General features: G+C 39.5%; 2 protein-coding genes across 4 annotated transcripts in view; one reads left to right on the plus strand and one right to left on the minus strand.

The window, feature by feature from the left end:
* The window catches only part of PDE6H (phosphodiesterase 6H), a 37,817-nt gene extending 22,318 nt beyond the window's left edge, over nt 1–15,499 (minus strand). Inside the window, exon 1 of one of the 2 annotated variants that reach the window (XM_058191806.1) lies at nt 15,320–15,499. The gene's annotated coding sequence lies outside the window, so the exon portion shown is untranslated. Of the gene's footprint in view, nt 1–2,440; nt 3,713–15,319 lie in introns of those variants that run through there. The other variant, XM_058191805.1, reaches the window with a different exon arrangement.
* On the plus strand, nt 1,767–17,413 carry ARHGDIB (Rho GDP dissociation inhibitor beta). Of its 2 annotated transcripts, none has more exons than XM_058191798.1 (6): nt 1,767–1,923; nt 7,255–7,441; nt 8,442–8,525; nt 14,026–14,102; nt 15,514–15,577; nt 16,713–17,413. In XM_058191798.1, exons 2-6 carry the CDS (start codon nt 7,264–7,266, stop codon nt 16,910–16,912), a joined length of 603 nt encoding a protein of 200 aa, XP_058047781.1. In that variant the 5' UTR covers nt 1,767–1,923; nt 7,255–7,263; the 3' UTR covers nt 16,913–17,413. The 2 variants fall into 2 exon arrangements, with proteins under 2 accessions (XP_058047781.1, XP_058047782.1); XM_058191799.1 differs by lacking the exon at nt 1,767–1,923 and adding an exon at nt 5,562–5,704.
* The last annotated feature ends 171 nt before the right edge of the window (nt 17,414–17,584 follow it).

Raw genomic sequence — 17,584 nt, forward strand, 5'->3', positions numbered from 1 at the left:
CAAACAAAACAAAAACCCAAACATTCCTATTTATATATTTCCCTTTTCTTTTAAGTACCTTTATTTAGCCAAATTTGTTTCCTATTCTCATCTTTATTACACAATTTCCTCAATTTCTTTTTCCGCATACCAGGTAAAACTGGCAGCCTCCGGGCACTCCAGGCCCCCAGCAGGTTTTCCAGGGGATTTCCCTCCACCCTCGAGCTACTGCTTCCCATGTTTCCCTCTCCGATGTGAGGTTTTATTTTTCACTTTGGCCTAGCCGGGTGGATCCTCCTACAATTTTCAGAAAAAAAAGTTCTGGGAAGGACTTCGACTCCCTTCTGTCGAAGTATGGGCACCTTCCTGTTAAGGGAGCTTCCAGTTTGGATCAAAAAAAGGTGATCCCAGAGGACCTACTGCCCTGCCAGTAGGTACGAGCACCTCTTCAACACTGCTTCCTGCTTCCTTTTTAGCATACCAGGCAGTACTGGCAGCCTCCGGGCATCCAGGGCCCCAAGCAGATCTCCTGCTTCCTTTTTTTTCTCCTTTTTTTCTTTTTTTACTCTCTTAATTGCTTCATTCACACTTACTTTCCTCTCGCTCGGCTTCCGTTCCTAATAAACACAAAGTTCCACGTTTGGCTTCCCCCCCTTGCTTTCTCTATCCTACCGGTCACGGCTCGGTGGAGCTAGCAGTAGGCAGAGGTGCGGCTAGAGGTTGCTCAAAGAGGTGGAATCAGACTGTTTCCTTAGGTGGAATCCCACACACACACTTCTTCCTTCCCTAACAGAAGGTCCTGTGCTCTGGCAAAACCCCCATGCTCTCCAGACTTTTGGTCTTTCTGCGGTTAGGAAATGCACAGAGGATGCAAGATCCAGCTGTGATTGGGAGCAGGGCTCTCTCATTCACACACATGCAGGCATACACATATTTCCCATGCTTTTCCATGCTTAAAATTAAAATTTAGAGGTACTCACCTTCTTTCCAAGCAGTCTTTGAGCTCAACACTCAAAACCCCTTTAAAACCTAGTTCCAAATGGCCAAGGTCCAGGAAAACTTACCCACAGACTCAATGGGTCTGCTGCTAGCAAGGGAGGCTTACCTGGGCCAGGTCCATTGGTTAGGTTAGCTTGGAGTCCCATCTGGGTCGCCAATTGTTGGAAGAAATATCCATCTGGGTTCAGTTCCAAGTGGGGACAAAGACACTGGAAACATGGAGGCTGCTTGGAAAGATGGTTTAATGGTGGTCAGGATCACATGGCTTGAGTTCCTGAACAGAAAAGGGCTGAGATCCTGTGTGCTCCTGGTTTTATGATTTTTCTGAGCTTTGACCTTTCTGGGGCACAGGAAGAGTATCCTGATTGGTTGTCAGACTCCCAGGGGTGGGGTCTTAGCTAGCCTTGCTGGCTGTCTCTCAAGCTTGCTTGAGCCTTGCCATGTGGTGAGTTTCAGTTGTATTGTGTTGCAAATCATGGGGGGATTGAGTGAGCTTGGTTGAAGCCTTAATTGCCCATTGACAAAGGTGGGGAGAATGAGTGAGCTTAGCTGAGGCTTTTAATGGCCCATTGACAAAGGTGGGGGGGAGTCAGGAAGTTGCAGGGATCTCCTTTGTCTTTAAAATATGTTTCTCCATTTCTCATCCAGGAAGGTATAATATTCTGCTTTTTAAAATATTTCCTAGAATATTTCATTCTTCTAGGAGGGGGGTGGGTGCTAAATTCCTACACATCTTTTATGCTTTCTTGTATTTTGTGTGTATGTGTGCCCAGAACAGAGGGGCTCTAAATAAACTGTGTGCGATAGAAGAACTAGCAACGCCGCAGCTTCCTCTTCGAGTCGGATTTTTTGCAAATGATTATTATTTTTTTTTAACCAACTTCCTTCCTGCTTTTAACTGCCAAAGCTGAGACAGAAAGGATCCCCGGACGCAGCCACCAGCAAGTAAGTACGAGCAGGGCAAGTGGAAGAAGAAACCGAAAAGCGAGGTGGCCCAGCGCTGCAGATGGGGAGAGGCTGTTGAAGCCCCCCGGAAGGGTTCCCTTAAACCGGGGAAACGGGGCAGAAAAGGTGGCTCTACTCTAGAGCGAAGGGGAGGGGGGAGGTTAGGAGGAGCAGCGTCTTCAGGGCGATGGCTCTGCAATGCAGGGAAAGCTTCAGCACAATCCGCTGCTTGTGGGGTGGGGGTGGGGGTCACTTCTTGGAGAGACGGCCGAAGGAAGGCTGTAGAAGGCTCTGCTTGGCGTCTTTGCTGCAAGAAAACTGATGAATTTTGCCCGCTCCACAATTTGAGGGGGAGGGGAGGGGAAAGGAGCAGTCTTTGCCCACGGAGAAAAAAATCCATTGCGCATCCTGTTCCGTCAAACCAATAGACTGAATGTTTCTTTTCCCCCACTACCCCCATTATATTATAGATATTCACTGAACATTAGCGTGGGCTAATGATAGGTGGCCTGCTGACCTTTGGATATTTGGAGCTGCGACTGCCATTAGACCTGCAGTCACCAAGGTCCCGGGAAGCATCAGAACGAATAACCTAGTAGAGGCTGAGAAACTTGACAATTTATTGCCCATTCTTAGCTCAATTTCAGGCAGGAAGCAGTAGCTGCTTGTTGGCTGCAATGAGTTAAGGGTGTGGCTGACTTCCTATGGTATTCTTAACCAACGTGGCTGGTTAGCAAGTGCATGCTGCCTTCTCATCCTTCTTTCTCTTCATGCCTGGCATGGAGTGACAACCAAATCTGAAGCAATTGCATTTTTGGATAACATGTACCGTAATTTATGACTACCAACAATGATTTAATTCTATGTCCACATGGCAACTAATATAAGCTCTGATGACATAATAAGCTTAAGAGCATGTAATCGGGAGGAAGGTGATGGTGCAAGCTCCTTAACTGGGCTTATTGACTGACAGTAAAGACACTGTCTTCTGTGGAACATTTTAACTTCTGTAGCTTAGGAGATGTGCTGACTCCTGACAGTTCACAGATGTTAGTTACAGGACAAGTATGTGGATTTTGGATTGATTTGTAACACTTCTAAGAACATGTATTCTGTCCAAGGCCCTCACAATACAGAATGAGGAATTTAGATATTCACCATTAAGAATAATTGGTCAAGAGAAAAACCATATATACTTAATTAATCTATATAAACTCTTGTTTCCCTTCTCTTGGCTTAATGAATTCCAAAATTTAATATTTAAAGCAGAAATGTAAGAAGAGCATAATCAGGAAGCTCATAACAGAGGTGGAAAGTGGTACGGCTATAGTTTACACCAAAGAATGATTATAAAAGTTCATCAAAGTGCTAATGAAAAGTCCGATAACCCAAGTATCTCATCTGGAAAGATTCTGTTCCTTATTTTAAAAAGGACTGCTGCTATATGCAAGGTGTGGTCAACTTTCTTGGGAGGAAGAAGTAATTTTATCAGCTCTACAATTTACATATGCTTTGTAGATTATAAGCAAATGCATTAATGGCTGGGTGCACAGGAAATCATACTAAAATATATTCTTGTAATAAGCAGCCTGCATATTTTGAAGCTTTACACAAATAGAAACCTTCCAGAGCTTCCTAGATACAATAATTGCTAAATCAGATAAGTAGTAGAGGTGTAATTTCTGGGACATAGGGTAGTTTTTCCCCCCATAATATTGCTAATTATATAGCAATGACAAGAAGCATGAGAATTTTACTGTTCTTTTGTTGTACTTTTAATTTAAGGAATTCTAATTAAAGCAGGGGTCTCCAACCTTGGTCCCTTTAAGACTTGTGGACTTCAACTCCCAGAGCTTTGCTGGCTGAGGAATTCTGGGAGTTGAAGTCCACAAGTCTTAAAGGGCCCAAGGTTGGAGACCCCTGAATTAAAGGGAAAGGATGAATTCACTCTTCTTGAGAAACTGCTATATGTGAAACTGCTACTTTTTTCTTCCTATTTAGCTCCATGCTCCTCCTTTTTTGCAGTAACTGTTCAATATTTTTTTTTAAAGTAATTTTTGTAACCAACAGTTACTGAAAATCTATAAACTTTCAGGTTATGTTTGTTTACTCGTTTCCAAATGCTAACTAGTTTGCATGTTACTCCAGACTTTCTAATTTAAGAGATTGTTTCCTTCATAATAATTGGCTATGAGCAATCCATATCATTACTTAAATCCTAAACCCTATCAGTACTTAGCCATGCTTGGATGCAATCTGACCCAAAGAGATCCCAGGGTACCCTGCTTGTATCAGCTGTCCCAAAATCCTCCATAATTGAAATGAGATCACAACTATCTGCACTATCTGACACACAATTAATTTCTTAATATTTTTTGTCATTCTTTACATTTTAATGACTACAATCCCCTCTCTCTTTCAGTATCTGCTTCAGATTAACAGGAACTTCATTTGCATATCTTCTGAACCAGGAGCCAATCCCTTTATTTTGTTCTTACAATTAAAAAATGAGTTCTTTATAAACTGACTTCGGACTATAACATAAAACTGACTTATGTGAGATCTCAGATTTATAATTTTATGAGACCAGAACAACAGCAAGCCATAAGACCATAATAGGTTTATTTGAATGGGAAAAAAGTATTTTATTGCTGTGATGTTCATTTAAGGTAAAGCTGGAGGATTATAATGGTTGGAGTTTTATACTAAGTTAGCTACTATCATATGTGGATAACGAATCTGAGGTCCAAACAGTTGCTATTGAATTACTACTTTTAGCATCTTCTAGGTTGCTGAATTTGTATTTACCTGCAGGTTTGAGAATTTTACTTGTATCTTAGATTAGTTAGCTTGTATTGCTTGAATATGACAAATTAAGGATTCAAATAAACCAACTTAGTATGGTTCAAGAATAACCCTTGCATTAAAGTAGCCATAATTCAAGTTATGATCTGCACTGAAAAATATCCACATGCAATAGAGCAGGGGGCTTAACCCTGGACTGCAAAGCCAGAAAGGTTGCGGACCACTGCAATAGAGCCAAAAGGTTTTCTGACTGGCAGCAGCACACACGCACGCCTACTGCTTGCACAAATTCAAATTCAAATAAATACATTTTGTTCTTCTCAGCAAAATAGGCTGCCTGCCATATTGTACCTTTATTTATTATTTCTGTTATCCATGCAAGGCCATGAAAGGTTAGCAAAAATGTATGCCATTCTTTATCATTGCACACATGGATTTTGGCAACCCTGATGCACCTGGAATGTGTGAGGTTGGAGGATATTAGAACAGAACGTCTGTTCTTGATGTTCATATGCCTCTTCCATTGTAATTGTTCAAGAACTCAGATTAAAAACAAGAGCAACATGATACTGTGTCCCAGGGATTAGCAATAATTTTCTACTCAGCTTTTTATGGTCTTTACTTTGTATTTTGTTTATCCTTCCTTGCCCAAGAACCTAACAGCAGACTGATTCTTCTGGTGCTGAAAAGGGAGTTTCATTTTAAGTCCTTCTTAAGCATATTGCTGACTGAATTTTTTCTTGCTTCCCCCAATTTCAGAGAACTTTCAGTGTTACAGATTGTGGTAGCTCTTGGAGTCTGTAGCCAGGGCATGGGTTGTCATAGGAACAAGGCACATGTTTCCTTCCTGCATAAGAAGGGGACCTGGTCACCACACAGACAACAGCTATTTTAAATGTTGTGCAGTTGGAAAATTACATGATATTTGCAGTTGGACTGATCAGCTTTAAAAAAATTGTTAATAAGCTTCATTCAGGTATTTTCCTTCATTGTCTGTTTTTGATGTAAATCTCTGTATGGTATTGCATGAACTATTCAGATTTATTTCTATTGCTGTCATGTCAATGAAGGTTTGAAATAACTATTGTGTAGTAATGTGGCTGCTATGGCTTCTGAAGGTCTATTTGTCTTTGTCAATGTGACACAAAGAGGTTCTTTAGTTGGAGGATTTGCTGGTCATTGGGGAAGCAGTGTGAAATATTTTGTTACTGATACAAATAATAAGGTTATGTATGTACTTATTTTTCTGCTCAAGAACTTCAAGTCTAGCATATCATCATATATTTTAAAATGTGACTGAGTCTAGTTGCAGTCCTTAGCCTGTAAATGTTTGGCTTGTTAATTCGAGCTCTTGGTTGTTGCACGCAAGGTGAATCCTCATGTATGACTCTGTTTAGATTTATGTCATAGAGAAAAGGTGAGTATATTGTAAGAAGTATATCAGTACAAACTCACATTAGCATCCTTCTCCAGAGTTCTCAGCCAGTATGAAATTCCAGGCATGTAGGAATTGAAATTCCACACATCTGGAGATACCAGATTGGGAAAGATGCCTCAGTATGCATTCAGGTTTGCTGTGCAAGATGAGGGTGAATAGCTCATATTCCAGAATCTGTACTTTCACAGAGAGCAGTGTCCCTGTAGCAGAAAGATAGATGTCAAGAAATATGATCAAGCTTTTACAGCAGCAGTTGAGATCTGCTGCTGTTTCTGTTGATATATGTAGGCATGAATGGTAAAGGGAAAGAACTGGTGATGAGAGTCCAGAGGTTAGAGGCAGTCTTACCTTATGAGCTGACCTTGTGAATCTAGTATAGTATTTCTCAACCTGGAAAATGCTGGCTAGGGAATTCTGGGAATTAGAGTCCACACCTCTTAAAATGGTTATATTTGATAGCTTATATTGGCTTTGTTAAGAGAACTCAGCATGTATAGCATTTTACATATATGTGTGCATATATGCATGTGTGTGTAAACAGAAAGAGAGGATATCGTTTAAAAATTATCTTGCTGTAGTTTTTGATTAAATCTCTTTTGGGAAGACTGGAATATCAGTGGCTGTTTCAGTGGCCAGATCAGGTGCTTTCTTTTTTGCTATGCCCCCCACCATTAAAGTATTTGAGAGCTGGAATGATTGACAAATTCTGGGGATCAGTTTGTGTTCTTTTATACAGCCAATGTCATGAATCTGGAATGAGCAAATTACAAGTGAGAAGAATATTCAGCAAAGTGGCTCTTCTTGGTCTAATAGTTAAGAGCGATTATATCCTTCCATCTAGAAATGGCATCTCTCCTTACAGAAAAAAGCAGTCCAGCTACTAGATATCTGAATTTGACAAAATATCTATTGCCAGGTTAAACGTCTTTGATCCTTTTGCTTATAAAAGTATTTAAATGGCTGTGCCTATGACCTTCACTCCCACAATTGTTCTCTTAATAGTAGAAAGCCAGGCAAGGATTTCCAAATCTTGTAATCAGTACCTTACTAAGTGCCCTTACAATAACTGGCAAATATTTCTTCTGTAGCCAACAGTCATGACTGAGAAAGACCCTGAGGTACATGTGGAAGAAGATGATGATGAGCTAGAGGGTAAACTAAACTACAAGCCTCCACCTCAAAAGACACTTCAGGAATTACAGGAGCTGGACAAAGATGATGAAAGCCTTGCAAAGTACAAGAAGTCTTTGCTGGGGGATGCACCAGTGGTTGCAGGTACAGCTGGAAAAAGGTCCTTTGGAAGAACCATATTTTTGGGGTAGAAAAAGAAGGCAGTATTTGTATTTGCTGTGTGATGAAATTAATATTGCCAGTGATGGAGAACCTTAAATTTGATCCTAAAAATGAAAGAGAAGTGATTATTTATTTAATTAAATTCTGTGCTGCCATCTCACTGGTAAAATGACTCCAGGTGGCTGTATTACGTTGATCTGAGTATATTTTACCATAATTGAAGATCAACTTTCATTGTTGCTTTTAAGGTGACATGGATTTTATTTTCAGTATGCAACTCTACTTCTGTCCTCCTAGTTGGGTGGAGGACTTTGCTATTCAGCATAGGAGTAAGAACATAGTTTAAAAGGATCAAATCAGCAATGCTGAGAGAGTCTTCTAGCCAAGTTTTGGCGTAAAGTTTCCAGTCAAGTTGACAATAGTACTAGGTAGACATTTATTGGTGTATTTCTTAGCAGATGAAAAAATTAGTTGAGGCATATTTATATTATTAATACTTGATGTTAGGAACAAAACCTGAAGCATTATTAATTTACTGCCCCGGTCTATATTTCAGCAAAGATAATTCATGCAATTCATATAACTTTTTGGTTATGTTGACTGCTAGCTACATATTTGATTACATTTATTCTTGGCAGCTATTTTATGCCATGTCATATTATTTATGTTTTTAATTATTGGTTGTGCTTTTATTCTGTTTTAATTGTTAGAGATAAGATAGCTTTGTAAATTTATTAAAGAAACAAACTAGAAGAGAGGTAATGTTACTGTCCCTCTACGAAGGGTTTGAGTGGGAACAGTGAATTGAATTTCCCTGCATGACTGAAACTAATAATATGTCAGAAAAAAGGTTTATATTAGCTATTAAGTGACATGCTAATTTCCTGTGCACATGAAGGCTGTAAGAAGATAAATTTTGTATTAAAAAAACCAAGGAAGTACCCCAGGTTTCTCAATGTTTTAACCTTTTTCTACACCACAGACCCAACACTTCCAAATGTGACCGTCACTCGACTTACTCTTGTATGTGACACTGCTCCAGGACCAATCACCATGGACCTCACTGGTAGGAAACATTCTCTCCTCATTATATAGCAGGTTGAATGGAATTCCTGGGCCTTGCTTCATTTTGAAGTTAATTTTGTGAATGTTGAGTTAAGTAGAGTTGGGATGGGCAACCTCTGAGGTATTAAATAGTGCAACCCAGTCCTTCTGGAAGATTACTTTAAGGTCAACTGGTGATTCAGTGATATAACGTGAAGGAATTTGAGGTTCTTGGACAGTTGGAGGGAGGGAATTTAAGGCAGGAGTAGGAGTGGGTAGCCTCCTGGCCTGTATCATTCTTCCCCTTAAACTACTATCTAAAAATAGTCCAAAACTGAACTTGTGAATTTTAGAAACTCAATTAGTCCAATCAAGAAAGGAACAACTCTTGTGGCAGTGACTTGAATCCATTATCAACCAGTTTAATTATGTTGGTCTAATAATTATGAGAGAAAAGTAAACCTTTCCGTTTATCTAGTTTATGTTATTATATAAACTTCTAGCAGATGCATTTCCTCACAACTAATTAAAAACACTAATTCTTCCATTTTTTTCTTTATAAGGAAGGTGTTTTAAGCATTTATATCAGTTGCAGATGGGTTGGGAGCAGAGTGTGATGAATCTTAGAAATAAGCTTATTGCCCTTTTACTGAGATTTCAGGTAGGAGAGGTTTTGAACAGGGGATTTCTGACTTTTAACCTATCTAATGTCCTAATATTCTTATTTCCTCTAGCCATCATGCGTTAATTCCTATTTTTTTAAAAAAAATTTAAAGTAAAATTTTAAAAGAACTAACAAAGTGTAGGAGGTAACTAAGTAGAGGCTGGATGGCCATCTGTTAGAGATTCTAAAGCTGCATTTTTGTGGCTCTTTCTAACTTTAGAATTCTATAATGGGTGCTGTGTCTATGGTGGTTGACCAGCTAGAATGGGATTAGTTGGAATAAGTTGATGACACATTGTTGTTGGATGGGATGAGTTCATATACTGGGAAAAAGAGACAAGGTTTGGATTATGCTGACTTGATTGGAGTGTGGGTGCAGACAGCAACATCTCAGTAGGGAAGGGTAGAGGGAGATAAGGTAGCTGCCTTAGAAGAGTGAGGAAAATCCTCAGGGATAACTCACACCCTGATCAGTACCTCTTTACTCTCCTACCATCGGGCAGGAGATATAGAAGCATAGCCAGTAGTACAAACAGGCTGAAGAACAGCTTTTATCCATGGGCTGTCAGACTCCTGAATGCCATATAACATCATAAGTATGTAGTATGACAGACTTGCAGGGCCGGCGCAACGTGCAACATGCTCATATTGGTGCAATATATTATAATGTAATGTTATGCACATATATGTATAGAGGACTGTGTGTTTGTTAATATGATTTACTGGGTTAGGGATTTTCTTTCACTGTGAGTTATTGAGATGTATTGTGTTTGGGGGGGGTTGTACTAAGGGAGGCTCAGCCAATCTCATTGTACACATGTTGTGCATTGACAATAAAGGTTTGAACAACTTGAAACAGGGTAGACCACTCTCTGGGAAAGTTCACTTAGTGGCTAGTACCGATGTTGCTTTTTAGCCTCCTTGGCTTAGCTCCCATGCCTGGATATTATGTGCTCAATAGTCCTTAGTTTAAGCTATAGCAGCTTAATGCCAGGTCTGCCTGAAATGAAGGCTCTTCTGAGAGCCAACCTGCTGTGTATTACTGAGACTTAGTGGGTGAGATTGGGGCTCTTAGAAATATTACCAATTGGGCCTGGGGTGTTGCACCTGCTACATCTCCTACGTAGGGATAGGAGGATGGATACTGCTGCCAGAAATCTCTTGTGGCTTTCAGAAATAGTTTTCCACAGACGAATAGATGTGAAATCCTGTTTATGTAGCTTGGTTCCAGAGAACAAATGGGATTGCTGTTTGCAATGAATGGCACAGTGGTTAGACTGCAATACTGCAGGCTACTTCTGCTGACTGCCACCTGCCTGCGATTTGGCAATTCGAATCTCACCAGGCTTAAAGTTGATTCAGCCTTCCATCCTTCCGAGGTGGGTAAAATGAGAACCCAAATTGTTGAGTAATATGCTGACTCTGTAAACTGCTTAGAGTGTCTGTAAAGCACTGTGAAGCAGTATATAAGTCTTAAGTGTTATTGCTATTGCTGCTGCCAGCCTCCTTCCTGTGTTTGACTTTGTTGTGGCTGTATTGCTTTGACTGGGTTTGGAGTTTCCTAAACCTATGGTACTGGAAGACCGTGCTCTAACTTCGCTGGTTGCAGAGTCTGAAGTGGCTTAGGAGCTCAAGTCCACCTTCAGAAATTCCCCAGGCACTCTCTGAAACCCACTGGTCTGCCACAGGCATCTGATGGACCTCACTGGGTTTTAGACAATGCTTGGAGAACTTCTTAAGGCTCTGATACCCAATTCAACAGTCTCCTCTTGGAATGAGAGGATGACTTCAGGATTAGATTGGTCTTTATGTGTACATGTGGCCAGGGGTGAAATCTACTTACCTTCCTTACCGGTTCGGAAGTGCACGGGCATGCGCAGAAGGTAAAAAACACATTACTTCCAGGTTAAACAGGAAGTAATGACACCAGGGCGGGTGGGCGGAGCTTTGCTCTGCCATCGCTACCAGATCACCGAACTACCGGCCATGATCGCTACTGGATCACATGATCTGGTCCAATCCAGGAGCATTTCACCCCTGCATGTGGCCTCTCTCTATACATGAATCCTGGAGGGTCGCCTGGTTTTCAGAGGAACTCTGGAGAATAAAATGGCAAAAGAGTTTGACCTGTTAATCTGAAGAGGACAGGGTTCTTGGAGCTCTTAGTGCAACTATAAGTATTAGATCCATTCTTGTCAAGGTTTCTTGGGAGATGTCATATGGCTTGGTTCAGGGTGATTAATGCTTGAAAAAGGGGTTGTCCCTCTGCTCTTACAGTAACAATAATCTGCCCTTCCTCAAAAAATTATTGCTTTACAGTGTTGGGTATTTTTTGATCTATTTCCAAATCTTTTTTGGTGAGATTGGGGAGTAGGTATTTGACTGCAACTTCAGAGGAAGAAATGGATCATCTTTCTGTCTGGATTAGTCCTGGGTTGCTTGTGGATGACCTGTGGTGAGACCAGAATGGGCATAGTGGGGGTGGTGCATCCATTCTGGCTATCCTTAATCTCTGAGCAGCTTTGGCATCATGGATATAATTCCATTATATCCAAGGTATAATTCTAGACTGGCTCAGAGGGCTGGGATTGGGAGAAATACAATGATTTCCCTCCATCCTCCAGGGCCAGTTCCAGTTAGTGTTGATGGAGGGGTGGGGGGAGAATTCCATCCCTGTTTGGGATGAGGTGCTTCATGGCTCAATTCTCTCCCTGCTCCTGTATGACATATTCATGAGGCTTTGGGTTATGTCATCCTTTGGCATAGGGTAAGGTAGTGCCCATATGCTTATGATATTAAATTATACATCTTAGCCTCTAGTTGCTCAAGCAATATTTTCAAGTCATTGACTCAATGTCTGGAGGTTCTGGGGTCTGTATGGGAGGAACAGATTCAATCTTAATCCTAAACAAGTCCATGTGGCTGAAGATTTTGAGGCCTGATGAACCTGGAGATCTTCCGCTTTTAGTTCTGAATGGGGTTGCTTTCTGCCAGGCAGACCCAGTGTTCAGGCCAGGAACCTCTAAGCTCATGACATCTGTTGAAGAGAAGGTGGAAATCATGACTGAGAGGCCCTTTGCAGAAATCTATATTTTCCAGCTCATAGTCACTCATGCCTTCATCATCTCTTCTTTGGATTTGTGTGTATGGCTGCCGTTGAAATCCACTCTGAAGATAACAAGTTGGTCCAGAATGTAATGGCATGGATAATTACGAGCTCATCTTTGTATACCTACATTATACTGTTATTTTTTGACCTGCATTGGTTGTCAGTAGGCTTTGGACACATCTCAATGTGCTGGTTATCACTGGTAAAGCTCTTAATGGAATGGGGCCTAGTTATTTGTGGAACAGTTTGTCTCTGATTATCTCTGTCTTTTCTGATAAGCTCTAACAGAGTTGACATGCTCCATATCTCTTGAGAAATGTTATGAAAACTGGATAGCTCTGATCCTTCCTGCTTTTTGTAAGATCTTGAATATCTAGTTTTTCTTCCAGGCACTGGATCAGGTGGTTTTGTGAATCTGTCTGGAGAGTTTATCTTTGATTGTTCAATTGCCTCTGGCCTAATAGATATTTTATAGCAGGGGTCTCCAATCTTGGCAACTTTAAGCCTGGTGGACTTCAACTCCCAAAATTGGCTGGGGAATTCTGGGAGTTGAAGTCCTCCAGGCTTAAAGTTGCCAAGGTTGGAGACCCCTGTTTTATAGCATTATTGTTGTTTTACTTATACACTCTCCTGAGTTGTATGTTGAGAGAGTACATAATTTAAATGAACTAATTAACTAAAATATAGTGGTAGCGGATATAGTCAATCTTCTCACAGATCAAGTTTTTAGTGCGTTCCAAGTATAGCCAGAAGGCTGCCTGCTTAGATCTCTTCACTGTTGGCACAGCACCAGTGCAATAATTCCTTCTGCATACTTAAGTAACAGTCTGTGCTCCCAGGAGTTTAACATCAGCAAGAAATAGTCACAGTTTGCCTTATATGGGTTCTTCTTGATAAGAGAGGAAGTCATGGCTTAGCAAAGCACAGATGCTTCCTCTGTAGCTGAAATCTCCAGGGGAAGCAAATCCACAAATGGTTTGTTGATAAATACATTCTACAATCTGTGTGAAAATGCTCTTAGCTTTTACTTACACAAATATACACTTTGATAGCGATGCCTGAATGATTCCAGTGGAAAGGTTTGTTTTAGTTAATTGGAATGATACAAGTCTGCTCATATGCACAAATTCACAGGCATAGACATTTCTGGTTTATTAATGCATGCACTTTCATATTTCACGTTCAGTGGCAAGATACTTACTGCATACTTATTTGGTATATCTAAACAACATATTTAATACATTAAACATAAAAGAGTGGTTTCTGTTTCCTTGGAAAAAAGATTATGTTGCAGTGGAAGAGTAGGGAGATAGAACTAAGAAACCGCCTCCTCTTTTCATGTAATTTCTAGAATTCTTTAGGGGAATTTATTTTCTTGATTGTTTGTTTATTTTTAAACTACCACATGCTGGTTAAAAAACAAGCACAATACTAACATATGTTTGCAACCCAGATATGCTTATATGCAATGAAGTGCTAGAGCTGTGAGAGCTGATTTTCTGAAATTTTGCCAGCTGATTGAGAGCAGAGCTGAGCTACCACGCCTAGCACGTCTATCAGCTATTTGGTAACTAGCTGTATGGTAGCAATGGAGTCAGCAGAGCCTTTCATTAAATGTGTACCAGCACATCACTGCTTATGCATATATATAGTAATCCAATGTACAGCAATCAAATGAATCCATGGGAAGAAAGCTGTTCTCTTCCACATCTTTTAACCTGATTGATTAAGGCATTTTCCCTGTTCCAGGGGACCTTGAGGCTCTGAAGAAAGAGACCTTTGTATTAAAAGAAGGAGCTGAATATAGAGTCAAGATCCACTTCAAAGTAAGTGACTTTCCTGTAGAAATTTTCTGGAGCTGGATTCTATTCCATTCTGCATATATTCACTACAGCCTCTTGTAGCGCAAATGTGTACATTGCTGGTTCATAAATGTCACAGCTGTCAATTTAAATAATAAAGCATTAACCAAAATAAGAAGTTTGCATTGTCTACAGGCAGAAAGGAAAGTATTTCCAATGAATCTTGTATTCTTTAATTCTTTAACTGGACTAATTATTTGTATTCTACTAAAGAAAAAATAAATTTAAATGAAACTATACATTATTCTTACAGTATAATACCACAAAACTGATAAAAAGTTTTTATTTTTTTCCTTGCGCAACTTAATTAGAAACAGAAAAAAGAAACATGAACTCAATTACCTTTCTTAAATTGGCTTTTATTGTTTTAGCTTAATTTTTATCATTGTTTAGGTTACAGATCTATTACTATATTTCAGAATAGTGCATCAGCATCAAATATCATTAAGAAGTGTATTGTCCCAAAATATATTAGGATTTTTCCCCCAAATATATTTAATCCTAAATATATCCAATTGCTGGTCATTAACAATCTGTTCAGAAATTTCCCCTTCTCCAAAAGCTTTATAGAATAGAATAGAATAGAATAGAATAGAATAGAATAGAATAGAATTTTATTGGCCAAGTGTGATTGGACACACAAGGAATTTGTCTTGGTGCATATGCTCTCAGTGTACATAAAAGAAAAGATACCTTCATCAAGGTACAACACTTACAACACTTAATGATAGTCATAGGATACAAATTTAACCCTTAATGATACAACACTTAATGATAGTCATAGGGTACAATAAGCAATCAGGAAACAATCAATATCAATATTATTTGATCACTATAATGTAAAATGGCCCCTTAACAGAAAGTGTCATCTGGGCAAAATGCAGAAGTGGTCACACTGATAGGCTATGTTGCTGAAAACGGCTTTATTGCCTCCTCCTCTTAAAGAAGAGCAACCAGAATCGGACAAACATAGCTAGTAATTGTGCTGGATGTAGCGTTTCATTTCCATTGATGCTTACATTAATTCAAATTCTAAATATAAAGAGATAGTGGCAGTTTCATTTGTTGGCACAATTTAAAAACTAGCTGAAGATCTAATATGATTTATTCAAGCTGCTGTGAGGAATCTTAAATTGAACTACTATGGTTGAGTGTTTGAAGATTTGGGTTGTTAAACTTACCTTTTACTGTATTTTCAATTTAGGTTTTGATGATTAGTTTCCTAATCACAGGAGCCTCATAAACTGAAATAATAAATGAATAAATTGTTTAGTTTAGTTACAGAATGGTGTTTTCTCCCTACCATATTTCAAAGGAAGGCTATTGATAATTTGAACTGACTTACCCCACTCAATGGGCAGTTTTTCTCTTGCAGGTAAATAAAGAAATTGTATCTGGTTTGAAATATCTCCAGAACACTTACCGGAAAGGAGTGAAAGGTGAATATGTGCAATCATTTTTTTCTTCTCTCCAATATCTGTAGATGATACTGCTATAAACATAGCCTTGCTTTCGTGTTCTTTCAAAAATGACCTTGATGTGGTTGCGCTGAATAACTCACCTTTCACACTTTGTAGATAAAGCGATCCTTTCCCTTTTTGTACAGTGCAAATATAGCAGAAAGCCTTTGCGTCCAAACTGTAATACAGAGACTGCAATCCACAGGAGCAGAAATTATTCTGTTGATATTTCTATTTGCATGGTAAACACTGGGCATATAGCTAGATGCCTGAGAACCCCCTTATCTATAGACATTTATATGGTATGCTCAGATACCAGAGAGAAAATTCTCTTATATGTATAACATTGGAGGACTTGAGTTAACTTGGGCTGTCTCTTCTATCCTAATTTTAATTGATTCCAAGTCAGTCCTTCCTTCCTTCCTCCCTCCTCCCTCCCTCCCTCCCTCACTCACTCACTCACTCACTCACTCACTCCCTGTATACAAGCTTCAGAAAAATCTGTTAAGAGGATTACATAGCTTACAATAAGATTTAAAACAATAAATTGTATCAACAACAAAAAAATCACATAAAAGAAAAAATGTAAAACTGTTTCAATAAATCTTCACCCCAAAGAAACAATCAAGCAGAAAACAGATTCTCAAAACCAGAAGTTCTTCACCCACAGCAAGTCCATTCTCATGACCCTTTGAAACAGTCAAGCCTTAATGACATTCTGAAGAAACGATTGCTAGGAAAATTGAGGGAGGTTGAAAACCTATGTGAGAACACTGAAATATGGAAACATTTAATAATCTTGGAGGATTTGGGGCATTTTTTACAAACTATATTTTGGAGGTTTGGAAGATGCTATTGTTCTTTTCTATCATATAGAGAATATAAATTTGTTCTAAATTCCTTTCTGGGATGGTTTCTGAGTGTTACAGTAGCAACTGCTGATAAATCTACTAAAGGATGATATAATCTGAATTCAATACAGGCGATGAAAAACTGCTATCATTATTACATTAAATGTTTGTATTGCATTTTAAAATCATTTGTGTTTTGTGTTGCATTCTATTTCTGTCCTTCCTTCTGATACACTGTCTTTCTATGGCTTGTTCTCTCCTAGTGGATAAGGCTGTATTCATGGTGGGCAGCTATGGGCCACGGCCAGAAGAATATGAATTCATGACACCTATTGAGGAAGCACCAAAGGGCCTGGTGGCCCGAGGAAACTACTGCAATAAGTCTCTCTTCACTGATGATGATAAGCACAACCATCTCACCTGGGAATGGAACTTGGCTATTAAAAAGGAATGGACAGAATGAATTTTACCCAGTTTTCTCCTTTTGCTTCTGCTGCTTGTGCTTATTCCAAGTGTGTCAGTTTCTGGCACATGCATGCCATGCTTCTTCCACATAACCCAACCCTTTTATTGTCAAAAGAAATTTAGCCAGTACAGGCTATTGGAGAGATTCTGTCTCTCCTCTTGCTACCTTGAAAATAATTTCACAAAAATCAACAGGGACAACGCATTTCTCTGGTTGCACAGGATTAATTCTTGAAGTGCCTTTGGTCGGAAGATACATAGTCACCAACTTAAAACAATTGCTAACATGGCACATCAGTTGACTGAAAGAGAGTTGGCTTTAGAATTTCTCTTTCCCCCTGCCTTATATGAAATGTTCTGTCAGCGGATAGTGTCTTGTTTAAATTTGGTTCCCAGAATTGCATTTGGAGTTGCCTTGTCTAGTAATATAGGATATAGTTCCTGACCTGGCCTGTAAAGATAGCAATGTCTTTGAAAATAAAGCCAATTTTGTCCTTTGCTTCAGAATGAGCTTCTTCTGTTTCTCACAATACATAGATTTAAGTATTTTTTCCCTTTACACTAGGGGTGAAATCCAGCAGGTTCTGACAGGTTCTGGAGAACCGGTAGCGGACATGTTGAGCAGTTTGGAGAACCGGTAGTGGAAATTTTGAGTAGTTCAGAGAACCGG

Source organism: Ahaetulla prasina, chromosome 7 (assembly GCF_028640845.1).
Source record: "Ahaetulla prasina isolate Xishuangbanna chromosome 7, ASM2864084v1, whole genome shotgun sequence".
Taxonomy (NCBI): domain Eukaryota; kingdom Metazoa; phylum Chordata; class Lepidosauria; order Squamata; family Colubridae; genus Ahaetulla; species Ahaetulla prasina.